The 27,861-nt window shown below is 40.3% G+C and overlaps 2 protein-coding genes across 2 annotated transcripts in view; one reads left to right on the forward strand and one right to left on the reverse strand.

Annotated features, from left to right (window-relative positions):
- The window catches only part of Rad23b (RAD23 homolog B, nucleotide excision repair protein), a 41,588-nt gene that overhangs the window by 7,003 nt on the left and 6,724 nt on the right, over nucleotides 1–27,861 (forward strand). The window contains 7 exon segments of the mRNA XM_038347336.2: nucleotides 8,448–8,529; nucleotides 11,373–11,452; nucleotides 15,310–15,337; nucleotides 15,340–15,577; nucleotides 22,594–22,619; nucleotides 25,437–25,594; nucleotides 26,807–26,942. Of these exon segments, the coding sequence (XP_038203264.1) occupies nucleotides 8,448–8,529; nucleotides 11,373–11,452; nucleotides 15,310–15,337; nucleotides 15,340–15,577; nucleotides 22,594–22,619; nucleotides 25,437–25,594; nucleotides 26,807–26,942 (748 nt within the window).
- On the reverse strand, nucleotides 10,040–10,666 carry LOC119826216 (ATP synthase F(0) complex subunit C2, mitochondrial-like). Its single transcript, XM_038347335.1, has one exon. The coding sequence runs from the start codon at nucleotides 10,616–10,618 to the stop codon at nucleotides 10,166–10,168; it is 453 nt and encodes a 150-aa protein (XP_038203263.1). The 5' UTR covers nucleotides 10,619–10,666; the 3' UTR covers nucleotides 10,040–10,165.

The following is a 27,861-nucleotide window of genomic DNA, read 5'->3' on the forward strand; positions in this document are numbered from 1 at the left end:
TCCTTTTCCCTAATTTGTGGTTTTAAAAACATGAAGTTGAACGTAGTACTTCTCAGCTTCATAACGTGGAGGTAGGCATTATTTTAAAAGGAAACCCACATTGCTGAAAAAATGTGGTTAATATATGTCATGAAAAGTAAATGACCGTTCATTTGATTATCTATGAAAGATGTCTTGTACCTTGGCCTTTTATTTGTCTGTCTTGTATGCAGTGGTCTGTATTCTGTCTCAGCTTCAGTCCCATTATTAGCTCTCCACATTCCTGGTAACTGCCACTTACCCCAACCCTAGTGTATTAGTTACTGTCTGTTGCTGTGACAAGATACCCATAAGGAAGAGATTATGGAAGAGAGTATTTTGGTTTATATATAGTTCTAGAGGGAGAGTTCAAAGTGGCCAGGGATTCCTGGCAACAGAAGGCCAGAGCAGGAAACTGAAAGACAGACCCCAATTCACCCCTTGCCGGGAGAGAGTGAACTGGCAATGAAATGAGGCTATAACTTTTTCCCCTCAAGGCAGGGTTTCTCTATAACACTCCTGGCTGTCCTGGAACTGTTCTGTAGACCAGGCTGGCCTCAGTCTTACTGAGATCTGCCTGCCTCTGCCTCCCAAGTGCTAGGATTAAAGGTGTGCGCCACCACCGCCTGCCTAGGCTATGCTAACTCTTAAAGCAACCCCCAGAGATGTACTTCCTCCACAAGGTTCCTGAAGGTTCCATAACCTCCACAAACAGTACCAATGCCTGGGGACCAAGTGTTCAAATATCTGAGCGTACGGAGCGTTTCTCAGTCAACACTACACACCCAGTAATGTTTTTAGCTTTCCACTCTGTTTTGATTTCCTGAGTCTCACTAATGAGATTTTTTTTAAAGGATAGAAATTTCCTTTTCACTGCCTCTCAGACCTTTATCTTGTCACTTCTATGATTGCTTATCAAGAGCTGGTCACATACTTGGAAGACTCAGCACAGGGCCCAAACTGAGTTGGGGTGCTGCCAGGTAGCTGATTTGTGACCTTGGATAGGTTACCCCCCTGTGTCCTCTGTAAAATGAGGACAACAGCACGGGAAGTGTTACCTGATAGCCTTTTGAAGATGCCGTGGATTTGAAATAATATGTATATAGTTTGATGTCAACAGTGCTGGGCAGTATGGTCCTACTTCTACACCTTTGTTCTCTATTGGGAATTACAGAAGCTCTAAAATTCACTTTGATGTTTCCACTTGGACTTGTGAAGTCAGACAAATACCTAGTTGCATGAACTTGTCTCAGACTCTTGAATGTAAACATCAGTTCTTACCTGACAGTCATTGTAATCCGCTACCTCTTCCACTGCTGCAGGAAGATTTCATTTTCTATTCATTATTTTCAGCTGAAAATACTAGTTTTTTTCATATTGATATTTTTGATAGTACATCTACTTACTTGTTACTGGTGGTTTTCTTTTTAAATTGTAGGTGCCTGTCTATTATGGATGTACCACGTAAGGTTAATCTGCATTTTTCCCACTGTATTCTATCTTCTTTCTTCTGGAAAGGACACATATATTAGGCACCTTATGTGACGGTGACCACATATATCCAAGAGAGCAACAGCAGCATAAGGAGGGGTGAGATATTTCCTCCATGGTTTCAGAGGGTTCATCCCATGGTTACTGGGCCTCATGTACTTGGGTAGAACATCATGGTGGCTGGAGCTTGTGGAGAAGGAAGCTGTTCACCTCATGGATTCAGGAAGCAGAATAGAAATGTCCCCAGTGATTTTCTCCCTCCCTCCCTTCCAGAATCTTCCAAGATAGTGCTGCCAGTAACAGACTGTTTTTTAACATGTGAACCTGCTGGAGCATTTCATACTTGACCCCAGCATCTCTGCTTCTTTGGGTTTTCAGTTTTAGAGTATGCAGATGTCCATCCCCATCATAACAAAACTCTCCTTCCCCTTATCCCCTTTGAACTGTGGCTCTATTTCTTGGTTTCCACCTTACAATAAAACTCAAAGAACAGGGCTGGAGAGATAGCTCAGCGGTTAAGAGCATTGCCTGCTCTTCCAAAGGTCTTGAGTTCAATTCCCAGCAACCACATGGTGTCTCCCAACCATCTGTAATGAGGTCTGGTGCCCTCTTCTGGCCTGAAGACATACACACAGACAGAATATTGTATGCATAATAAAAAAAACTTCAAAGAACGCGTTCTGTTTCACTATTTTTATGTCTTGCTCTCCTCCTAGTAGTGCCCTAGACAGTATTCTTAGAGAAGTGTGTCTTACTCTTGCTCTCCTCTTGTGCACTTGTCTTTTGTCAATGACTATAGTGTTTTTTTAAAAACATTTTAGAAAGGGAATATTATCAATTACCTGCTTGCTTTAGAATTGATATGAAAATCAGGTAATTTGGTGCCTAAAAATATATAGGAAAGTGTGGAAGAAGTTGTGCTATGTTTAAAATAAAAATCTACTTTCATGAATTTTATTTTGATCAATCTTTCGTTATCTTTTCTATGAAAAAGCTTGTGTAAATGATACTCTTTCAACTTTACATTGTCAGTGGCTTTGAAAGGCATAAGCTAGAACCAAGGTCTTGCCATTTCAACTTGAAAATTACATTCCCCCTCCCCCCATAGGCAATGCATGAAATTTGCTTTTTAAAGGAGTGTGTTAAACTTAGACCTCCTATAGCAGGGTGAACCCTGCCAAATGATGCTGTACCACCTGTTTCTTATAAACACCTGGGCAGTGAAGCCAGTTTCACTGTGAATGAGTTCTGTAAACTCTTTAATAACATCGCGTAGGCTCATCCAGGCAGTGGAGGTGGATCTGCTCTCATGACTGAAAATTAATCTGTGTGTGTGTGTGTGTGTGTGTGTGTGTGTGTGTGTGTGTTGGTTGGCACCAGCATGCCCTGGTGTGCATGTAGATATCAAAGGACAACTTGTTCTCTCCTCTTACCTTGTGAGTCTCTGGGATCTAACCCAGGGCTTGCGGTTGACCACTACATCCTTATTTGCTGAGCTATCTTTTTGGTCCAGGCAGGGTCTGCTACTATTTGCAGGTGTGTTGCACACTCAGGCTAATTGGCCTGTAAGTGCTTGTGTGTGTGTGTGCACGCTCGTGTGCTTGCACATATGAGAGAGAGAGAGAGAGAGAGAGAGAGAGAGAGAGAGAGAGAGATTAATTTTCTTACCTTCCCCTTCTTACAGTAGGAGTGCTGGGATAACAGACATGTGCCCACAAAGTAGAACTTCTGTATGGATTCCAGTAATCCAAACTCACATCGTCAGGTTTGAATTCAAATTATACTTGTGTAACAAGCAAGTCCTTTTACTCTCTGAGCCATTTAATGAATGCTATTTTAATTTAGATTTTTATATAGTGGTAGTTGTCTTCTTTGCCTACTCTTTTTTTTTCTTTTTTTGGTTTTTCGAGACAGGGTTTCTCTGCAGCTTTTTAAGAGCCTGTCCTGGAACTAGCTCTTGTAGACCAGGCTGGCCTCGAACTCACAGAGATCCGCCTGCCTCTGCCTCCCGAGTGCTGGGATTAAAGGCGTGCGCCACCACCGCCCGGCTCTTTTTTTTTTTTTTTTAAGATTTATTTATACAGTATTCTGCCTGCGTGTATTCTTGCAGGCCAGAAGAGGGCACAAGATTTCACTCATTACAGATGCTTGTGAGCCACCATGTGATTGCTGGGGATTGAACTCAGGACCTCTGGAAGAACAAGCAGCCAGTGTTTTTAATCTCTGAGCTATCTCTCCAGCCCCGCCCACTTCATCTTTTAATCTAAAAATGCAATATTTTTTTGTATATTGTTAATAAGTATTGGTAAGCAATACAGCATTTTATTTCAAGCTTTAGTTTTCTCTTTATTTTTCTTTAAATTTTTTAATTTTGTATACAATATTCTGTCTGCGTGTATGCCTGCCAGCCAGAAGAGGACACCAGACCTCATTACAGATAGTTGTGAGCCACCATGTAGTTGCTGGGAATTGAACTCAGGACCTTTGGAAGAGCAGGCAATGCTCTTAACTGCTGAGCCATCTCTCCAGCACTAGTCTTCTCTTTAAGTAATCTAGGCTTGTATAGTAATTTAGGTGCAAGCTTTTTTCCTTAGTTGAATTACCTTTTTAGAATCTCTTTCAAGTAGTAATCATCACTATACTAGGTTTGTTTTCTTTTTTTCCTTTTCCTTTTTTCTCTTTTTTTTTCTTTTTGTTTTTTGAGATAGAGTTTCTCTGTGCAACAGCCCTAGCTGTTTAGGCCTCGAACTCACAGACATCCGCCTGCCTCTGTCTCCTGAGTTTTGGGATTAAAGGTGTGTGCCACCACCTCCCAGCTCTAGGTTTCTTTTCAAAAATAAATTGTGCAGCTACTAGGTTTTTTCCTCTCACGATTTTGTAAATGTTTCTCATTTACTCAACACTGCACAATGTTCTAATGAATGTTTGTAATAATTATTATTCCAGCTTGATAAGTGTTTAAGTTTGTTTTCAGGTTTTAGTGACAAAGCTGTGTATGACTGCCTTGGAAACACAATGGGAGAATCTCATTTGCATTGAATTACTGGCTTAATGTTAGGTACATTGCCTTTAAAATGGCTGTGTCAGTGGTCATAAGTATTAGCAGCATGTTCACAAATACCTTCCATATGAGTACTTGCCCACTGGAGGAGGATTTTTTCCAAAGTGGCTGCCTCAAATGGCTAACTCCTTGATGCTTGCTATTGACTAGAAACTTCAGTTTCTTCCCATATCCCATACAAATCTCTCCTGGCTGCTTGGGTGTCTTCAGGACTTGGTGGCTTGCTGCCATTTAGCTAGCCCAACTGGAGATGTAGTGTAGGTGAGAAGAGCTAATTGTCGCCTAGCTCAGCTATATGCAGATAGTTATTTCCAGACCACTCCCCAGCCCCAAACAAAAATTCTCCAGTATATAAGTCCCTCCTTAGATGAATCTCACTGATGAACATTCTCCCTGTACTCTAAGTCTCGAGATGGCTTGAATACCTAGTGTGATAAATGCTCTGTTGGTAGTGGTTATACTATGTTCTGTGAGAGTAGAAACAACTATTTTAGTCATGGGAACCTGCAGGTGTAAATGGCTGCCTTGTTGTGGAGCTCTGCCCTGACTCATGGCAGGTTCACCACTAGCTTAACCAGATTTTCTGCCCTGTCATTGTACTGTTTCCTTACAGGTGCAGGACTATTTTGTACTGCTTCTTCATTTGCATTCTTTATTTTCCTGCTTGAGTTGCATACTCAAATGGTCGTTTTTTCTTTGTTTAATGATGAAAGTCTTTAGTATTACTCCAGTTGTTTTTGTTGTTTGTTTGTTTTTCTGTTTTGGTTTGGTTTTTTGAGACAGGTTTCTCTGTGTCACTTTGTTGCCTGCGCTTGTACACCAGGCTGGCCTCGAACTCACAGAAATCCTGCCTCTGCCTTACTCCAGTTCTTTCTACAGCTAAGTGGTTTAGTGTTTTTGTAAAGAACTTGCTACTAGACTCTTAATTTTTAAATTTTTTTTATTTCTTTCAGTAAGTTATTTAGCAGTAAATAATGAGCCCTCTTTTGGTGTATATGCATATACAAAATTAGAAAGGAGTTTATTTCTTAGGCCTTTAAAATACATTCCACGGTCTTAGTTTTTAAATATTATGTTGATCCAGGAAATAAAAATATAGTTTCTAGCCTGACGGTGTGGCACACACCTTTATAATCCCAGCACTCGGGAGGCAGAGACAGGTGGATCTATGTGAGTTAGAGGCCAGTATGGTCTAGAACAAGTTTCAGGACAGGCTCCAAATGCTACAGAGAAACCCTGTCCCCAAACACAAAACAAAAAAATTTCTTGGGCTAATAAGATGACTCAGTCAGTGGGTTAAGAGCTTGTCTTAGTCAGCATTGCTGTGATGAAATGCAGCTCACTGATTGATAGCTGACAGGATTCCAGATGAGATTACAGGTGTGCACCTCTGTGCCTGGCTCTATTTACACCTTCAGTTCAATTGCTCAGAGTAGTAGAGGGATAGCTCAGGAGTAACGAGCACTGGCTAGTCTTCCAGAAGACTAGGATTCTATTCCCAGCACTCACATGGTGGTTCACAACAGTCTTTAACTTCAGCCCCGAAGGACTCTTAAGTGCCCTCTTCTGGCTCTGGTGAGTTCTTCATACATACGGTATACAGATAATACATGCAGGTGAAACACTATTACACATAAAAATAAATTGCACAAAGAAACTCTTGCTTATCTCAGATTGAGCAAAGGATCACCAGCCTAGACAGTTTTCAAAAGTATTCTAGGAAATTGAAGTGAATGGAATCTCCAGGTTGATCTTGTCCTTGATTTTTGTGTCTTTAATATAGTTCCACTAAGGTATGAGGAGAGCCATGTTTGTCTTTTTAACTTATAAGCCTCTCTGCTTTCTGGTCAGGTCAAGGAGTTGGTTAGATTCGCTTTCTAGTTCTTGAGCCTGTGGCCACATAATTTTATGAATTGAAATGCTGTAAAGTTCACCCATTCCAAAACTCCATTACAGATGCAACTGATACTGAGGGAGGCCAAGTTACTTATTGAGAATCATTTAAGTAGCCCAGTGGCTCTCAGCCTTAGTTAAACTTGGAAACACCTTCAGGTGGGCTTAAAAACACTGTACTTGAGCTGGGTACTGGTGGTGTACACCTTTAATCCCAGCACTCAAGAGGCAGGCGGATCTCTGAGTTTGAGGCCAGCCTGGTCTACAAGAGCTAGTTCCAGGACAGGCTCCAAAGCTACAAAGAAACCCTGTCTTGAAAAGCCGAAAAAAAAAAAAAAAAAACCCACTGTGCTTGGCTGGGCGGTGGTTGTTCTTTCGTTTTTTGTTTTTGTCTCAGCTCTCGGGAGGCAGAGAATCTCTGTGAGTTCGAGGCCAGCCTGGTCTACAGAGTGAGTTCCGGGACATGCTCTAAAGCTACAGAGAAACCTGTCTCAAAACCACCCCTCCACACACACAAACCCAAACAAACAAACAAAAAACTAAACCTGTGCTAGGGAAATGATGTTATGTTGCATTGGTCTTCTGATTGGTTATAATGAATCATTATAATATATTTGCCTACAACATCGATGATTCTTATTCCAACTGAAATATTTTATTTCTTAGAACTCTTAGGTTAAAAGACTTTTGGTTTTGATCGCACGTTTTGTTTCATTTGCATGTTTGTCATGAGGAGTTCAGAGAACAGCTTATGGGAGTCATGTCTCTCCTTCCATGGGTCCTGGGGATTAAACTCAGGTTTAGCTGCAAGAGTCTTTACCTACTGAGCCATTTTGCCAGCCCCAAAAGGTGCCCTCTCGCTCTCTCGCTCTCCTCCCTCTCTCTCTCTCTCTGCAGGGCTTTATTATGTATGCAACTCCAGCTGGTCTGGCACTCACTTTGTAGAGCAGGCTTGAGCTTTGTCTTAGGGTTTCTGTTGTCATGAATATGAGCAGAAGCAAGTTGGGGAGGAAAGGGTTTATAAATTTGGCTTACACTTCCACATTGTAGTTCATTGTCTAAGGGGGTCAGGGCAGGAGCTGAGGCAGAGGCCATGGAGGGATGCTGCTCTGGCTTGCTTTTCATGGCTTGCTCAGACTGCTTTCTTATAGAACCTGGGACCACCAGCCTAGGGAACGCCCCACCCACAAGGAGCTGGTTCCTCCCTCATCAGTCACTATGAAAAAGCCTATGGAGACATTTCTTGATTGAGGTTCCCTCCTTTCAGCTTGTTGGTCAAGTTGACATGAAGCTAGCCAGGTCAAGCCCCTAGCGATCCACCTGCCTTTAGAGTGCTTTACCACCATGCCCTGCAAGAAGGCATTTCTGTTTTGTTTTGTTCTGTTATGTTTTGAGAGAGGGTTCTCTGTGTGACAGCTGTCCTGGGGATTTGCTTTGTAGGACAGGCTGGCCTTGAACTCATTGAGATCTGCCTTCCTGTGCTGGGATTAAAAGCTGCTGAGCCACCATTAGACCTTTCTTAATCTAAGTGATAAGTTTATACATTTTATGACACAAAGCTTCAGAATCTTGGAGTTTTTATTTTAAGTTGGTTAAATTAAAAAAAAAATGACTATTTGTGGTTTTTCTCTGGTGCTGGGGATTGAATCCACCTATCACGCATGCTTTAGATCTATGTATGTGGAACATGATACAAAGTTCATGCCAGAGGCACCTAATAATTCAGGGTAGGTCTTTGAGTAAAATATTGGGAAGACAGAACCTTTGAAGCACTAATTAAAATGTCAGCTGCTATGTGGATGCCAGGATTTGAACCTCTCAGTCCTCTGGAAGAGCAGCCTCCTAACTGCTGAGCCATCTCTCCAGACTTCTGCACTAATAAAAATGTATTAGAATTTCTATCTTGCATTCTGTTTTCAGTGTATATTTTAATTTTTAAATTTAGGCTTAATTTTCTTTTTATTATTTTTAACTTTTCCTATAGGTAAAGGCACTGAAAGAGAAGATTGAATCTGAAAAGGGGAAAGATGCCTTTCCAGTAGCGGGTCAGAAGCTAATCTATGCAGGTATTAATGCAGTTCTGAAATTCCACTGCTTTGCATATTTGACACTTTAGAAATGTTATCTTAATGCCGGGCGGTCGTGACTCACGACCTTCATCCCAGTGGTGGATCTCTGTGAGTTCGAGGCCAGTCTGGTCTATAAGAGTTAGTTCCAGGACAGGCTCCAAAGCTACAGAGAAACTCTGTCTAAAAAGAAGAAGAAAGGAAGAAAAGAAAGAAAATTGTTATCTTAGAAATTACAGTATTTTTGAATTGACTTTGTCAGAAACATGATCGTATAGATAATAGTGGAAGTAGTTTTTAAATTATGGTTTGATATTCAGTCTTCTCTCTGCACATTTGCCGTCTGTGTCCATGGAGTGATTGTGAGTACTGTGACTGACACTTTCAGTCTGTTAAGAACTTGTGCACTAGTTGACTAATATATACGAAAGTTGGAGAATGAAGGCTTGTTTCATACATCAGAAGATCTTCATAATAGGATTAAATGATAGGAATCCCCCCTAAAATTGAAAAAAAGATTATATAGAGTATTTTTAAATTCGTAAGAAAAAGAAGCCCCAATACAAAAGCACCCAATTACAAATTTAATTAGCCTCACTGACACTCAGGAAAATATGTTAAAAATACTCTTGATGGCAAAATTTAGTAGAGGAAACTCATTTGTTCCCTTGAAGGTATCAGTCATTGTAGATATCAGTGAAATGTGTTTGTTTATTATGTATACAGCATTCTCTGTGTGTATGCCTGCAGGCCCGAAGATGGCACTAGAACTCATTACAGATGGTTGTTTAACCACCGTGTGGTTGCTGGGAATTGAACTCAGGTTCTTTGGAAGAGCAGGCAATGCTCTTAACCGTTGAGCCATCTCTCCAGCCCAGTGAAATGTGTTTTTAACCTGTTTGTTTCCTTTCATGGAGCTTTTGTAGTTTTTGCATTTTCAAAGCAGGGCCTCTCTGTATCCCTTTCTGTCCTGGAACTCACAATCAAGACCAGGCAGGCCCAGAACTAATGGAATTATGCGTGCCTCTGCCTCTCTAGTGTTAGGATTAAAGGCGTACATCAAAAAGAAAACAAACAAACAAAAACAAGGCGGTGGTGGCTCAGGAAACCTTTTTTCAATCCCAGCACTCTGGAGGCAGAGGCAGATGGATCTCTGAGATTGAGGCCAGCTGTTCTACCGAACAGCTACCTGGGCAGCCAGGGCACTGTGGTGGGCATGTTTCCTTCTAGGAGAGACAAGGTGAGAATGATCGCACACTGATCTAGCTCCATTGTTGTCAGAATTCAGAAGCCAGAAAAAGGGGATGAATTATAAGTCTTGGTGCATAGCCTCTTAATTTCATTCCCACTCTTTTGTGCAATTCATACTGATTTTTATGCAATAGCTTTTTTAGAATAGAGAACTAAATTCAAGTGAAAGGAACCATTTAGGAGTCCTGACCTGAGCATAGCTTTGGTCTTCTGCACTATGCTCACTGAGTTTCGCTGTTCTCTTTTCTTTTTTTTTTTTTTTTTTTCTTATTAATACAGTATTTATTTGTCTTCTCTCTGTCAAACCCTGAGCCAATCACTTTCCCCAGACTTCCTGGGGAGGTACAGGAAAAGGAACATACAGGGCAGACGGGACACAAAAGAACTATGGGAGGTGGAAGTGGAGACAGCTGCTTCGCATGGCGAAGAGGATGAGAAAGGCCACCATTAGGCAAAAGAGCCCCATGGCCTCTGAGAGGGCAAAGCCCAGAATGGCGTAGGAGAAGAGCTGTTGCTTCAGAGAAGGGTTCCTGGCATAACCAATGATGAGGCTCCCAAAAACAGTTCCAATCCCAGCCCCAGAGCCAGCCACCCCAACAGTAGCAGCCCCAGCCCCAATGAACTTGGCGGCTGTGTCGATGTCCCTGGAAATGACACTGGTTTGGAAGCTGCGGCTAGGGACAAGTGAGGTCAAAGGACGAGGGACTGCCAAGCTGCTGAGGGCCTCATCTCTCCGTGTCTGTGGGTTCAGCTCCAGTGCAGACAGTGGACGACTCAGCAGCTGAGAGGTGCTCCTGACCAAGGAGCGGGTAGAGATGAACCTGGAACAGGCATACATTTTCAGGGGTGAGGGGCCAAGGCAAGAGAGCTGCTCCCAGGGTAGAGAAGACAGCTGTTCTCTTTTCTTGTATGTTCTGCTGTTTTTATGAAAGGTTTTGTTCACTTGGTTTATTTTGGTTTGTAGTTGTTTTGCTTTTAAAAAAACATTAAGAGCATGGGGCTGGAGAGATGGACTCAGTGGTTAAGAGCGCTACCTGCTCTTCATAAATCCTGAGTTCAATTCCCAGAAACCACATGGTGGCTAACAACAATCTATAATAAGATCTGGTACCCTCTTCTGGCCTGTAGAGAATACATGCAGGAAGAAACCCTGTATCCATAATTTAAAAAATAAATCTTAAAAAATAACATTGGAACACTTCTGATTCATTAAGTGTCTAGTGTTTCAAAAAGGAAGTTGCTCATCCCTTCTTTCAGAAAAAATATACTTTATTTTCGAGAAGGTGACAAGGCAATTGAAAATGTTTAATTTTCTTTGTCTTTATGATTTCCCTATTTGTAGGACTGACTTCAAATAAGTAGTTAATAAATTAAAAATCAAATCAGTTGGTGTTTTATATGCTGAAGAGATGTTAGACATTTTTTCATCAGATGCTTATGCTTTTAAAGAGGTGCCTGTCCATTTATATGTTTATTAGCTGGATGCTAAAGTTTTTATTAGACATTTTACTTGATAGAATTAATGTTAAGAGTAATTTTTTTGTAAGAGAGCTTAATGTATTCTTAAATAACATTTTCTCCTGAATTATTAGGCAAAATCCTCAGTGATGACACTGCTCTCAAAGAATACAAAATTGATGAGAAGAACTTTGTGGTGGTTATGGTGACAAAAGTAAGTTTTGTCTTCCCACTGTACTGTTATGCATGTGAATCATCAAACAGTGGCCACTCCCCCAGCCGACAAGTTGTGTGCATTTCTGTAGCCCAGCATGTGTGGTACATAGTGTGGGTACTTAACTGCCTTCCAGAATATAGGCAGATCTACCATGGTCCCCTGTAAGGCTGATAATTAGGTATTAGTAGTTCTAAACTCATTTTATAAAACAATGTGTCTTATTTTTAAAGGGGCATAACTCCTTAAAGCCCGTGAAGAGTTATCATCTTTCCTTAATCTATGTTCTTTATAAGAGGTGCTAGAGTAGTTAAGTCACCACGTGATTATTTAAAATTAATGTCCTTAGCAATCAAATTAATGTCTTTCATTCTGTAGCTTTCAGTATATTGTCTTTCAGGTACTAAATATTTATGCTAGACTTGACAAACTCAGGGCAGGAAAAAAAACATGAATTGAGTGCGAGTTTAGTTTTCAGTGAGAAGAGTTTTAAGAAATAAAACGACAGCTAAAGAAATGATGATTTTTGTAAGTAACTTTTGAGCAAGAGCTGTTTTGTGATTTACTGATGTTGAAATATATTGGGTAATTTTATGAAAGCAAGCTTTTTTATTTATTTGTATATTTGTTTGTTTGTTTTATTTTCCTAAAATAGAGCTTGAGAGCAGGGGCAAAACATCAGCCAGTAAAGTGCTTCCTTACTTTGCAAGCCTAAGAATCTGAGTTCTGTCTCCAGAGCCTTCACTAAAATGATGCCATCACATGCCCTTAGTGTAAGGTCAACGCTGGGAGTCAGAGTTAAGCATAGCCCTGGGACTCGCTGGCCTTATAGTCTAGCAAAACTTGAATTTCAGCCAATGAGAGACTTTTTTTTCTTTTTTAAATAAAAGGTGGATGGCTTTTGAGAGGGTCATCTGCCTCTTGGCCTCCACATGCATGCCTGCACACATTTACAATCAGAATTTGAGCATGCAGCCCCAAATAATCACACAGAAATCATACTATTTACAGTATTGTTTGGACAATGGCTTAAGCATATTTTTGGCTAACTCATATCTTAAATTAACCCATCTTCATTAATCTGTGTATCGCCACAAGACTGTGTGGCTTAGGGGCTGGAGAGATGGCTCAGAGGTTAAGAGCATTACCTGCTCTTCCAGAGGTCCTGAGTTCAATTCCCAGCAACCACATGGTGGCTCACAACCATCCATAATGAAGTCTGGTGCCCTCTTCTGACCTGCAGGCATACACACAACACAATATTGTATACATGATAAATAAATATTATAAAAAAACTGGCTTACCAGGTGAAGTCATGGCATCTGTCTCCTGCAGGGCTACATGGCTCTTCGCTGACTCTGCCTTTTTCTGCCAGCATTCAGTTTAGTTTTTCCTTCCTACCTCTATTCTGCAACTGAGCAGGCCCAAGACAGTCCTTTATTAACCAGTGGTATTCACAGCATATAGAGGGGAATCCCACATCAAATTCTTAAAGAGACTGCTTTGTACACTTGCTTCTTTAAAGACACGTGACCCGAGAGAGCAGTGTATTAATCATCTTCCCATCGCTGTAATATCCGAGGAAGAAGTATGCAGTAGTAAAAGGTTTATTGTTAGCTCTGACAGTTTTGGAGAATGGAAGTCCAAGTAGCATGGGGAAGACCACACAAGGACCTCTTGTAGCTGTGTTGTTGTGGTGGGATATGTCTATATTTCTATCAGTGTATAGTTTTCTTTTGTCCTTATAAAGTCACCAGAATTATTCATGAAAGCGCTCTTGTGATCTAGTTTTAAAGGCCCTACCACCAATATCACAGTCAGAATTAATTTCTACCCATTTCATATTGGTTTATCCTAAGACTTTAGGTTTAGGGTTTGTGCTAGGCATGGTGGCACACACATCTAATCCCAGAACTTTGGACACAGAGACAGGCAGATCTCTGAGATCTATGCCAGCATGGTTTTCTTAGTGAGTTTCATATCAGCCAAAGACAACCTCAAAACAACAACAAATGACTTTAGGGCTTAAATTGCCTGAGATCAGGAGGGAACAAACATAGCAAGCGCCGCTCTTCTTGTAATAATGAAAGTAATGTTTAAGTGGATGATCGGAGTTGGTTCATCAAAGACTAGTAGTGGAATAAGGGAGTTTTCCCCAGAGTTACAGAATAATAATAGCAGTAGGAAATAGTGAAATGGATGATTAAAAATCTGGTACATATAAAATGAAGTGTTATCTCTAAAGAAAAATAAAGTCACAAAATTTTCAGGAAAATAGAGATGTTAAGTGAGGTCACATAGTCTCAGAAAAAAATGTACATTCTTCATTAGTGATGATAGCCTATTATGTACACATGCATATATGTGAGTATAGTTAGCATGTAGAAAAGCAAGAAAAAAGTGTAATAACAAAGATAAAATTCGTGTGCATTAGCTTACATGTATAGTCCATATATCATGTGAGTCCTCAAAGTATAACATTTTAAACGCTGTGTCCACATGTAATTCATGTGTTTATATTATTTTGATAATTGTCTTATGGGGTATGGCTGTGGCAGTGAATTCTTATAATTAGCCCTCGGAAGTTGAGATAGTTGAGACCCTCTCTGAAAATACACACAGAATAATGTTCTGTTCGCAATTAAGAATTAGAAAAAGAGCTGGACGGTGGTGGCACACACCTTTAATCCCAGCACTCAGGAGGCAAAGGCAGATGGATCATTGTGAGTTAGAGGCCAGCCTGGTCTACAAGAGCTAGTTCAAGGACAGGCTCCAAAGCTACAGAGAAATCCTGTCTTGAAAACGAGGGAGGGAGGGAGGGAGGGAGGGAGGAAGGAGAAAAATTAGGAAAAGAAAAGGGAGCAGGCTTCAAAGCTACAGAGAAACCCTGTCTTGAAAACCTAAATAAATAAATAAATAAGGAAAGGGCCGGGCAGTGGTGGCGCACGCCTTTAATCCCAGCACTCGGGAGGCAGAGGCAGGCCGATCTCTGAGTTCGAGGCCAGCCTGGTCTACAAGAGCTAGTTCCAGGACAGGTTCTAGAAACTACAGGGAAACCCTGTCTCGAAAAACCAAACAAACAAATAAATAAGGAAAGAAAGAATTAGGGAAAACAAGAAGGGAGTATATGCTAGCAGTGTTTTAAAGTATTTTAAAATGCACATGACTTTTTTAGCTTCACCCAACAGCTCAAGTTAAGCAAGACACAGTTCAGCTCATTGCTTTTGTAGTTTACTGACTTGGAGTGTGGGAGATTTTAAACCCATCTTTTGTTAAATTAGTAAACTTAAGTCTACAGAAAAGTTTTGGACTGAATAGACTGAATGTAGGGTTTAGGTAGAATAAAATTCAGTATGACTTTTATTTGTGTAATTGGATTTGCTGCTTGGAAGGCTTTATGGCTGTGCTCTTAGTTCAGAAGTACAGAATATATACATCATTTTGCTCTGTGTGTGTGTGTTTGTATTTTTTTAAAACTTCAGTGTCAAAAACTTATTTTGATAATGCTTTTAAGTGGCAATATAGTCTTCAAAATTATAAACAAGGTGCATAAGTAAAGCTCTAGAAAACTATATGGTACTTTTGGGCATTTAAGACAGTGATTTCTTTGTTCTTTTTTATACTGAATTGTTATAAGGACAGAAATGAGTCTAATGTTAAATGCACTTGATAGTTAAGATAATGTAATTTATCCTAGGAGCTCTGAGGAGTAATGAGCGCTTTCATTTGCTAATGTTGATCATTTATCATCCAGTTACAAAATGATGTTTAGGTTACTAGTTATTAGACTGTCCTTGTTGTTGTTATGTGAGTGATCACATAATACCTTATATTTACTTTGCTTTTAACACATCTAGCCCAAAGCAGTGACAGCCCCAGTGCCGGCGACACTCAGCCATCGAATGCTCCCACCACGGCTGCAGTTAGCTCCTCCACGGCAACAGTTGTGGCTCAGGCTCCAGCCCCCACCCCCGCTTCAGCTCCCACTTCCACACCTGCATCTACTACTCCAGCCTCAACTACAGCATCTTCTGAACCCGCACCTGCTAGTGCAACTCAGCCTGAGAAAGTTGCAGAAAAGCCAGCACAGTCACCAGTGATTACTAGCCCAGCACCAGCTGACAGGTAAGGACTATGTTTTAAGAAATTAAATAACAAAGTAGCCATATTTCTGAATTTGTAAAAGTCAAACCATGTCACATTATTTACTTATTTTTTTAATATTTTATTTGTATTTTATGTACATTGGTGTTTTGCCTGCACGTATGTCTGTGTGAGGGTGTCAGATTCCCTGGAACAGGAGTTAAAGACAGTTGTGAACTGTTATGTTGGTGCTGGGAATTGAACTCAGGACCTCTGGAAGAACAGCTAGTACTCTTAACCCCTGCGCCATCTCTCCAGCCCACATTTTTTATTTCTAAGTGAACTCTGTATCATATCCTTATGTCTGTTTTCTTGCTTGTATGTACATGTGCCATGCTTGTGTATTTAGGACACAGGTTGATGTACTGTATCTTCCTCTATTGCTCTCTACCCTGTTTGTTTGAGACAGGGTCTTTGGCTGGATCCAGAGCTTGCCAGTTTGGCTAGGCTGTCCAGTGAACCTTTGGGATCCAACCCTTAACACCCTCACAGTGAAGAGTTACAAGGGCATGCCACTGCACCCTGCTTTGTCGTGGATCCTGGAGATCTAAAATCAAGTTCTTGTGCTTGCTCCTTTATCAACTGAGCTTTCTTCCCAGCCAGTTTGTGACTACTTTGATTGTTTACTATTAAGAATATAGGTATATAATCCTATCATACAGATTTCTATGTTTTGAGTTTTTTTTAAATATGTGTTGAAAAACTTCTGAGGAGAGATGTTTAAGAAATATAAATTTCAAAAAAAATAATAATTGTAAATAACATTGGCAGCCAATCATTTTTATTTGTTGTGATTGTTTGTGGCCATTGTTATATATGTAACAATTGCATCCTTCCATATCAGTAAATAATTCAGTTGCTGTATTGCATTGTATTTTGTTCTGACCTTTGTTAGCTCTTATGATTTAAGAATAGCATTAAGGTCTTTGGACATTTTCCTTGTCTATAAAATGGAGGTCACACTAAGATAATCTAAGGTGGAAAGTGCACAGGTGCGGTGACTGCCAGGTGAGATCAGCAGTAGTTGGTGTTACCTGCCTCCTTTGTTGACCCAGCACCTGGAAACACCAGGAGATAGATGCCTGGTACCTGCAGCTTTCGCAAAGACTCTTGGCTACAGCCTCAGAGCTTCTTCCTCATTCTTACCAAAGTCACTGCTCCTCCATGAAACCTGGTGAATCAAATGAGAAGGATCAGGAGGAATTGCAGGTTTTTTTTTTTTTTTTTTTGTTGTTGTTGTTTTTTACAGGATTGTGGGGTGATTTGGGGTGGTGTTCCTTCAGTGATAATACTATGGCCAGAGCAAATGCTTTAGTCATAGTAATTTTGGCTGGAAATCAAAGGGGTTTCCTGGGCTATATAAAATATGAGTACTATTACAGCCAATCCAAAACTGGATCTTAGCTATAACTTGGAACACGAGTAGAAGGAGTTATGTGAACTAGGAGTCAGAGCCAGCCACTGCGGAAAACTGGCAGTGATTGGAAATGCTTTGAAAGCAGGGAAAGCATCTGTGGGGTTTCTGGCAGTATGTACAGGTTTGCCCCGTATACAAGGATGTGTTCCTGAAACCACACAAAAGGGAACTCTGTGTATTCGTTTTTTTTTTTTTCCTAAATAAACATGCCCTTGGTAAAGCTTAATCTGTAAATTAGGCATGTAAGAGATTCATTACTAATGAAATTAGAATGTGAACCAGCTCTTGTGGTCATGATTAATCTGAGTACTTCAGAGGCCGAAGCAGAAAAGTTGCAAGTTCAGAGGCAAAATGGGCTTTCATAGCAAGATTATGTCTGAAAAAAAAAAAATGTTTCTTGAACTAGGTGTAGTAGGCATGCCTTTAATCCCAGCACTTGGGAGGCAGAGGCAGGTGAATCTCTTAAGTTTGGGGCCAGCCTGGTCTACATAGTGAGTTCCAGAATAGCCAGGGCTACATAGACCTGTCTCCAAAAATAAGTCTTTGAGGTGTACTGTCTTAAAATGTATGATGGTCCTGTAGATGTGCTAGTCTGTACCCCTCCACCCCCAGTTAAACTGAGAGCTTTCAGTCACTAAAGAAAGCTTCTCCAGCATATTTCATTCCTAAGCATCACTACTCTTGCATTTGGAGGGCATTATTAAAATAAAGCTTTCATGAACACTATACTGTGACATCTTAACAATGGCTCTGGTGATTAAGACTTGTTAAGGGACCAGTAGGCATTGAAGTAATGAACAAAATGGTGGGTTCATGACTTGGGTAGAAGCTGGCAGCACACAGAATTTTGTCATGCTGCTCAGAATAACCCACAGCTTGAAACCGGTTCTGAATGCTTCTTCCTGGAGGTTTACATATTTTTAGATGATAAGGTTTGGCATGAGTTATGAAACCCCTTTGTTGTAGGCCCATATTTTTACATGGTGTGACATCCAGGCTGTCAAGCCATAGTTAGTACCTGAAGTGGTCACATAACCTTCCAGACAGGCTGTCGCTAACCTGAAGGTCAGGATGTTGCTCTGCTCCTTCTCTGTTATTTGGAGGATGCCTGAAAAGAGGTGTTAATTTAGCCTACGTGACAGCTAGCAATACATGTGAGTTGTGTCTTTTCCTGTGCCTTCACGCCAGTCAAGAGGAAAATAGTTTATGTTGGGGACTGGTCCAGAGAAATAGTTTATAGTCCTGGCTGCCACTGGACCCTGACACTTTGCTTTAGCGTTTTGCCCCTTAATGTGGCTTCCAGGTTTAATGATTCTTTTCTGTCTTGCCAGCCAGCTCTCAAATAATGACACAAAGACTTCTAATTATGAAAACTTGGCCTATAGCTTAGGCTTGTTCAACCAATTTGTACAACTTAAATGAACCCATTTCTATTAATCCATGTCCTGCCATGTAGTATTACCTCTCTTCCATCTTGCACCTCCTGTTTCCTCTCCGCTTCTCCTGGCACCTCTCCATTTCTTTCTTCCTTCTTCCCTCTCCTGAAGTCCTGCCTATACCTCCTGCCTAGCTATTGGCTGTGCAGCTTTTTTTTTAACCAGTCACAGTAACATATCTTTACACAGTGTAATCAAATACCTTGTGAAACCATGTCTCATACAATCAGCTGTATTTTGGGCGAGTGTAGAATCTCCTGCCCATTGCTAAGAAATAGCACAAAACTTAGGGAATATATTTCTTATGTTAACCTAGAACACTTACCGCTCCCCCCCCATCCCAGCATCACCATTGTCTAACTTAAACCCTTTCTCCCCGTGTACATCTAGAATGCATTCTGCTCTTACACAGAATCAGCTTAAACCGTCGTGTTGAAGTCTGTGGGAAAGGAATTTAGAGGGGACGTGAAGGTGGGAGGGGGAGAGTTGAGGGACAGGTAATAGCAGAGAGTTGAATGGATATTATGAAAGAAACATTAACTACATATTACATGTGTATGAAATTGTGTGAAATAGCAGCAGATGGGTGGATATGGTCATGATATCATACAGTGAATACACACACACTGAAATTGCCAAAGAATAAAAATTTTAAATTAACTTTTTAGATCTCCAGAGAGTCAATAAGTTAGAAAAGGATGGCTAGTGATCTAGGAAAGCAGACTTCATCTGTTTGGGTTTGTTGAGATGGAGTCTCTCTGTGTAGTTCTAGCTATCTTGAAACTTACTTTGTAGACCAGGCTGGTTCTTAAAAAGATGCACATGCCTCTGCCCTCCTGAGTGTACTGAAGGTGTGGTGTCACTATGTCTGGCTAACTGTAGACTTCTTAGTTGGACTTATACACTAGTTGCTTAGTCTCGTTTTTAAAATAAGGAACACCACGAATTTGCATGTCATTCTGCAGTGCAGGGGCCACGCTCTTCTCTGCATCGCTAAAGTGTATATTTGGCCATTCTTTTTTTTTCTCAAAATAGTGTAACTTTGGAGAGAATGACAGGTCAAGAAGGCAAGATGAATGTGTCCTTTTAAATTACAACTCAGCGAATAGGAGTCAGGAGGTACACTGAAGGCTTCTCTATCACTGCTGGTCAGACATTTTTTGTTCCTGTAATTTGTTTTTTCATGTCAGTTTTGTTCTTGATAAACTACCTGTGAACAGTGCAGAGGGTGCAGTTGATGATTGTCATAAAGAAACTGCACTTGTGGGCTGGAGAGATGTTGCATGGGACCTGGTTTCACTTCCCATTTCCCATATGGTGGCTCACAACCATCTGTTTATTCAGGGGATTTGACTCCCTCTTCTGGCCTCTGCTGGCACCAGGCCTATATGTGGTACATAGACATATGCAGACAAAATACAATAAATCTCGGAAGGAAGGAAAGAAACTGCACTTATGCTTTGTGAGGTCATTGTTGTTCAAGGACACATTTAAGTCCGTCCGAAATCTGTTTTGCCATACTGTCGTTGAACTTGGAGCAGGCCCACTACTGAGTGCTGAGACTACAGCAGTGGTCCGCCACACCCAGTCAGGACTTTCCACTGTGTGACGGGGCTGTAGGACAACATGAGAATATCTGTGTGCGTACATGCACATCCATGGCATGCGTGTGGAGGTCGAGTATAGCTTATGGAAGGTTTCTCTCCTTGTACCATGTGGTATGCAAGGAATCAGACTCAGGTCCTCCAACTTGACAGGCAAGTAGCTGCCTCTGACCACTCTGGTGTCTGGATATGCCTTTTAATGCATAGAAAAAAATGTGATGATCTAATACACTCAGTGATGAGTGGTTTGTCCTCTGGTTAGGAAGGAGAAATGGTGAGAAAATCAGGAATGAGGAATTGGTGTTTAAAGTACACTACAATTTTAAGTTGCTTAAAGGGATTTATTGTAACATTTTAATATTAAATATTTTTAATACTTTAAAGCTAGAAACTATGAAGACAAAAGGGCAAAATAATGTTTTGTTTTTGATTTTTTTTTTTTAATGACAACCTTTTTATCAGCATTGGAGCCTATCCTGGAACTAGCTCTTGTAGAACCAGGGCTGGCCTCAAACTCACAGAGATCTATCTCCTTCTGCTGCCTCCATGGTGCTGGTGAAAGGCATGCGCCACCACTGCCCAGCTTAAAATAATGTTTTTTAATTAACCAAACTACGTAGAGCTTAATTGAGTTTAGTTTGCCCCACTAGATGGTGTATGCACCTGTACGAAAATATTGACTTAGACCTGGGCATATTGACATAGAATACATTTTAAGTTAAACTAAAGAAACTAGTAGGGAGGGTATGTGTGATGATGATGTATGCTTACAGTCCCAGCCCTTGGGAATCAAGAGTTTAAGGTCCTCCCTAGGGAATATAAAAAATAAAATAAACATGAAACCCCATACAAAAAAACTAAAACATAGTTATTCCTTAAAATAGAAACTGGTATCTTTTTGTTTGTCTCTGAGGATAAGGGCCTTGGGTGGGAAAATTATTTTGATTTTTATATATTTTGAAATTTTACCTTCTTCACATCCTTATTGTTTTAAGAAACTAAAAATTATGCCATATTACCGTTTTAGTTCTGGGTATGTTACTAGCAGTAATCGTACCCTAATACTTGGAGTTTATATGAGTTAATATTGACCTTATGGTATTTGTGAAACCAAAGCTTGAAATGTCTTAACTTGGGATGTGAGTTCTTAATTTCATCTGTAAGAACTAAATTATGGTGTGTGTGCGCGAGAGCTGAATTATAGTTTGTGTGTACATGTGTCCGTGTGCCTTGTTTTATCTCAACTATGTAGCCAGGGTTGCCTCTGACTTGGTGATCTACTATGCTGACTGTATTTTTCTTCTTAAAGTTGCTATGAGGGCTAGTGAGATGGCTCAGTGGGTAGAGGCCCTCATTGCCCGGCAAGACAACCTAAGTTGATTCACTTGCTCACTCACACGGATACACATTTGCACACAAGTTCATTTAAAAAAATGTAATTTAAAAAAGCTAAAGTTGTTATGCAGTATAAATATATGGAGAGCATGTAATAATTTACTACTGCTGTCACAGCTGGAGAGGTGGCTTAGCTGTCAGGAGCTCTAGTTGCTCTTGCAGAAGATCTGGGGTTCAGTGCCCAGCACCCATGATGGTGGCTCACAATTGTCTGTAACTCCAGGTCCAGATCTAATGCTTCTTCTGACCGCCAAGGCACTTCACATGTGCACATGCTTGCATACACTTAGGGATGCACACATACACTAAAATAGAGTAGAAATTGTAATTGCTTTGTTACTTAGTATTCATAAATATATATTGTATACTGGGCAAGTCTGTCCTATAACTCCACCCCCTTTCATTGCTCCTCCCATTTTCTGTCTTCATTCCTCTAGATCCCGCTAGATGGCTTCACCTCTACTTTGTCATACACAATTTTGTGTATCCACTGTCAGAATTTCTGTGGTGTTTTATAGTCTTATATGTCAGCCTTTTATTTTTAACTTAATTCTGATTTCCCAAACAAAACAGAAACATGGGGATGCATATGTGCATGTGAGTGGATTAGTTGGGGTTAACCCAGGACCTTATACCTCTACAATTGGTTTCCTTTAGGTTAGAAAGAGCTGCAACCTCTACCTGCCGTTTTCTTTCTTTGTGTATGCTATATTACTTAATTTAAATGCTTTCTTTCCCTATCATTGTTGGAAATTTACTCAGAGAACCTCGCTGTGAAAGACTCGCCAGCCTCATTTGGTTTCTACAGGTGGCTACTTTTATCATGTACTGCTTTTGGTATTTTTTCGGCTATGACTTGATTTATGGGTTATTCTCATATTTCTTAGAGCATACTTTCTTTAAAGGCATTGTTTTATATCTTTTTAATGCTAATTTAGAATGACAGAATCCCAGAAATAGTCTTACAATTGAAAATTTTTCCTTAACCATAAATCCTACAGGTAAAGCTTTGGGTATAATCTCTAAGAGACTGACTTACCTGTAGGCGTTGATACTTAAAAAATTCTTTAGAAATTAGTTGCTATAATAATTTAAATGGATTTTGCATACTTTTTGAAATGTGATTTTTCTAAAAACCCTTTACAGTACACCAGGAGATTCTTCCCGGTCAATCTTTTTGAAGATGCAAACAAGGTGCCCTTGGTAAGTGTCTAACTTACGAAAGAAGTCATCAGACAGTGCAGTTTCACCTTCAGGATCACACTGTAATCAGCTTCATGGTCACTTCCACATGACTTATTTAGATCATTTGTCATTGAATTGTAGTACTAGAGACTTTGTTTTCCATATTAAATTCTTTAAAATCTCCTCTTGCAGTTAAGTACACTCCTTTGAAGCTAATTATTTTCCCATTATGAATTTTCTATGTATGTGGTCTTAACAAGTTTAGTCTGTATATAGGCTTATTGCAGAAGTGAGTGCCTTTGGAGGGGTTTGCTGGTTTCTCTTATGTGTTTCACATTTGTTTAAACTCCAGCTTTTATTCAGTGGTGCTGGCTTTCTGGATTTCTGGCTGCATCCTGTTGCTTATGTGGGGCAAATAGCAAAAAGGCTTTCTTGCCCCAACCTTTGATTTGACTAGTTAATAGTCTTCCCCTTTCCCTTCATCTCTAATCTGTCAGCTTTTCTTCTTCCTATTATTAAACCTCTGGTACAGTTCCTGTTTTTATGTTTATTGGCTGGCATCCCTGTTCCTTTGTAGAGGGAGGGCTGGGATAGGTGCACTCCCTGTGTGACTGGCTTCTGGGTCCCTAGGAGCAGCAGCAGCACAGCAGCAGCAGCAGTTGCGTTCCTGACAGCACTGACGACCCTTGGGATTACAAGTTGGTTCTGAGCTAGTTGGGCTTTAACTCTTTGGAATTCTTGTTGTATTTAGTGACAAGAGAAAAATGTAGGTGTTTTAAATAGTCAAACTAAGATTTCCTGGGTGTACCATATTCAGAATTTTATCTTTTGACTATCCTGGACAAATAATATCATAGAGAATCCCTTCATGAGACTAAGACATACTATTTCATACATGGAAAGCTGTAAGTTGTAGAGAACTGTTTACAAAAGGTTTGGGAGAACTAGAGAAGAAGATTACATAGAGAATGCATAACCCTTTTGTAGCTTCAGAGCCAGAGCCATTTGGCACTTGTGTCTAAGTTTATTGGAGATTCTGGCTGTTACCAGTGTTGCCACAATAGAGTGTTTTGGTGCTGTTGAGCAGGAGCCAAGTAAATTATGCCTTTTGCTGCTGATACTGCTATGTCTACGTTTCTGGTGGTAGTATTGATGATTTTACTTACATTTTAAGGAGAGACATAACATAATTTTGCTCATGTTTTAGGGTGCAGGAAGCAGAACAATTTATGACTTGGTCAAGAAGTCAACAGATAGGAATGCTAGCACCCTTATATTTATGTCTTTATGTCACCTAGATCATTCTCAGCTTTGTAATTCCAGAATCTCTTTGCTCTGCAGTCTTTGCTCTGTTGAGTCCCCACTTCATTAGCTTCCCATTTGGCTTTTGTGATACCTCTTTTCCTGGTCTGTGTCTTGAACCATTTTCTCAAGCACTCTAGTGAAGTTTCATTATTCCTGACTCTATAATTATGTGTTTTCTGTGGTTCTGCTTTAGGCCACAGTTAAACATTTATACTATGGGAATGGCTAAATACCCTGTGTGTGCTGTAGGGATTCCCCACTGTAATTGTGCTACTCATCTTCCTCTGAACTTGCAGACTTGTTTATTTAAACGTCCAAACAGCAAATCTACAGCCTCTACAAAAGTCTGTACCCTCACTCGTTTGCACCAGTGTGCTTGCGTTGTTTACTGGTGGCATATGGCTGCTGGTCATTTAAACTAGAGGGCAGAGTTGGAGGTGAAGAATTCTGACGTGGTAAGAAAGGCAGTGGTACCCAGAACATAAATGGAAAAGATAGTTTTAATAGAGGTGAATTGAATGGGTGTAGCTTTCTTTAAGGCAAGATAACATCCACCTGGGAAGATTGGAGATTGCCTGTGCCCAGTGACTCACTTAAAATACAAGTAATTCCATCCTTGGGTGTGAAATTGTATCTTGCTAACTTGTTCCACATCAGTTTGAAAATACAAAGTGTCAAAAGAAAAAAATAAAAGCCAATCTTATTACACCAGACTTGATTATTTGAAATATATGCAAAAAATGACTTGTTTCTTGGTTTTTGTGAGCTAGAACTTGTCTTTATGTCCCATACTACCATTGAATTTCTGTAGACAAGGCTGACCTTAAACTCAGAGCAGTCTTTCAGATGGTAAGATTACAAGAACAACCCACTTGTTTATTGTCTTGGGCAGGTTGCCTTCTCTGACCTGTGAATTCTTCCTTGTATTTGTAGGTAATATTTCTACTCTGCTTATAAAACCACCTAATTTTCTGTTGCTTTTGTAAGTTACCACAAACTTAGTGGTACGAAACAATTAGTTTTCTGGCCATTTTTGTAGGTCAGAATTTTTGACACTGTTTTGCTGACTGATATCAAGAAGTCAATAAATTTTTTTTTTTTTTTGAGACTGGGAGAATCTAGTTCCTTATCACTTCCAGATTTTAAAAGCTTGCAAACCGGTTCTCCACCTGCAAAGACAACAACAGAGCTCTCATTCTGTTTTTGTCTTCATTGTCTCTTACCTTTCTGTCACTCTTTTTAAGAACCATTGTTGATGACATCAGGCCCATCTGCTGGAAAGACAGCTGATAGGCAGGCCCACTTCCCTTCGTCACATAATCTATGTATTTTGTAGGTTTTGGGGATTAGAGTACAGGGATTTTTTTTTTTAATGGGAGGGCATCTGACTACTTGTTGACTTTCATACTGTTGTCTTTGCTCAACACGGTAGTATATGAAACAGTATAGACATCATACAGTTAAGAAGTGTGGAGAGAATGGTTTTTGAATGTTCATGTACTTTTCCTTGTCCCCCACACACCGTTTAGTGACAGGTCAATCTTACGAGAATATGATAACTGAGATCATGTCAATGGGCTATGAACGAGAGCAAGTAATTGCGGCCCTGAGAGCCAGTTTCAACAACCCCGACAGAGCTGTGGAATATCTTCTAATGGTGAGAAGTGTATTTCACTTTTTCTCTTTAATATCAAATTCTAAAGAAATTAAGATTTTAAAAGATGAGCTAGCAATTTAGTGGCAAATACTATATGCTAGATAGTTTGCTGTTAACATTTTGTGTTGATAAAATGTAACCTTTGAAAAGATTCTGAGGTGATTTTCATTAGAAAATGCCATGGCGGTAAGTAATGAAGTGGCTCTTTGGGTGGTGCCTTCCACACCTGTGAGCTCTGGAGAGGGTGTCTTTCTAATAGAGTAGACTGACATCTTAGTAGATTTTAGTTGCTCACATAATCTGTTATGAATTATTTAGTGCAAAAGAACCATTACCATTTCTGTTTGACAATTTATGGAAATTCTGGACCCTGGACCTGCCAATAGTCTTAGCCTTCAGTGACTCCACATCAAGAGCCAGACCTGTAGTGCAGGTGCACCGTTAGCCACTGCTCACTGCTTGTCTTTCCTAAAGTGGGTTTGCCTTGTGTGTAATAGGAAATGGACTTACCACCACTTGTTAAAGTCTAAGACTGATGGATTTTTAAATAGCTATAATTACCATTTGTCTAATCTTGTTTATCAAAATAAAAACTCTGTACTTTTAAGCTCTAATAATTAAAAAAACAAGTGCTTGAAACATACAAAAAGCATGATTTGAAATTTAAACTATTGAAATTTATTTTATACCTATTTTGCCAATTTTGAAATTTTATATATGGCACTTTCTAGATGATGCTTGGCTCAGAACCATGAGTCAGTAAGGGAGTCGTTTTTCCTTGGCCAGAGTTGCCTGGCATTCATTCGTCAGACGCTTCCACCACCAGGAGTCCCTTCAGAGCTGTCACTCTCTTACCCTAAATGTTCTAATGCTATGTCGCTGAGTGACGACTCAGGAAAGTCGTCTGGGACCCCATACAGAGGGAATGCCTAGTTATTAATATTCTTAGAGTTTAATTGGGCATGGGTTGTGGTTGTTTCTGAACAGTGCATCTATTACTGTAGAAAATCCTGTTAACTGTGCTGCCTTACATACAGTACATGCACTCAGCACTGAGCTCTACAGTCTCAACCATCTAAGATTAATAACCCTTTATGTTAGATATTATTTTACATGTAGACAATGATGTTCAATAAGCCACAAATTATACTGTGTATAATATTTAGCCTGTGTGTTTGTGATATGTCTGAAAGCTTGGAAATTGTGTTGCAGGGAATCCCAGGAGATAGAGAAAGTCAGGCTGTGGTTGACCCTCCTCCCCAAGCAGTGAGTACTGGAACTCCTCAGTCTCCAGCAGTGGCAGCAGCTGCAGCGACCACAGCGGCAACGACAGCAACTAGTGCTGGAGGTAGTGACTGTTTCTGATGGCAAACGATCCTGAGTATAAGATTGTTTGATCTGAAGCGCTTCGGTGGTGTTTGGATACGTCTTACGTCATGTCCTCACTCACAGAAGAGAGATTCAACCACGTGTGTGGTAGTGTTGCTGTGTTGTCAGAGCTTACTTCACTAGTTGATTCTTCACAGTTGCTTCACAGTTTGAATTTACTGCTCATTCAGAATGGAAGGCTCACTTTATAAAGATGCATAAGATGCAGGCAGGGTGTGGTGGTGTGTGCTTTTAATCCTAGCACTGGGAGGCAGAGGCAAGCAGATCTCTGCGTTTGAGGGAACCTAGTCTACACAGCAGAATTCTCAGAGAGCCCCAGGGGACAGACAAAGAATCTCTGTCTCAAGCGGGGACTGTACAATTTCAAAGCTACAAAAACCTTGATTAGACTGCTAATTTTGAAAAGGCTATGTGGGTTTCTTGCTCTCATTTTGGCAGCTAGGACTCCATGTTATATAGTGAAAAGAGGCACAGCTCTGGCTCAGATTTCAGTATTTCTATTCATCACCTGCTAGGTAGCTTAGTCTCTGAGTCTCACTTTAATATGACACATAAATAGGAATAATACGCATATATGTGATGTGTGTGTGTGTGTGTGTATTCTTGTGAGCTATCACAATAGCATGATTACCTTTTGATGCGGGACACCAGTTGCTTGTATTCTCTGTAATGGTTCACAGGGCATTGTGGGTGAATTTGCTTCTTAGTGTTCTGTCCTTTTGCTAGTAGTAAAACTTTCAGCAGAGCAAAGGAGCACATGGGGGTTTAGAGAGTTTGTGACTTATTTTCTCAACTGCCCCTGAGAACTCAAGTCATTTTCATTTGAAATATTTTCTGGGGCTGGAGAGATGGCTCAGCGGTTAAGAGCATTGCCTGCT

Source organism: Arvicola amphibius, chromosome 11, assembly GCF_903992535.2.
Source record: "Arvicola amphibius chromosome 11, mArvAmp1.2, whole genome shotgun sequence".
NCBI lineage: Eukaryota > Metazoa > Chordata > Mammalia > Rodentia > Cricetidae > Arvicola > Arvicola amphibius.

What these genes read in the sequence shown, in the direction of transcription:
- LOC119826216 (XM_038347335.1), bottom strand. Translation starts at nt 10,618, where the DNA reads ATGTATGCCTGTTCCAGGTTCATCTCTACCCGCTCCTTGGTCAGGAGC.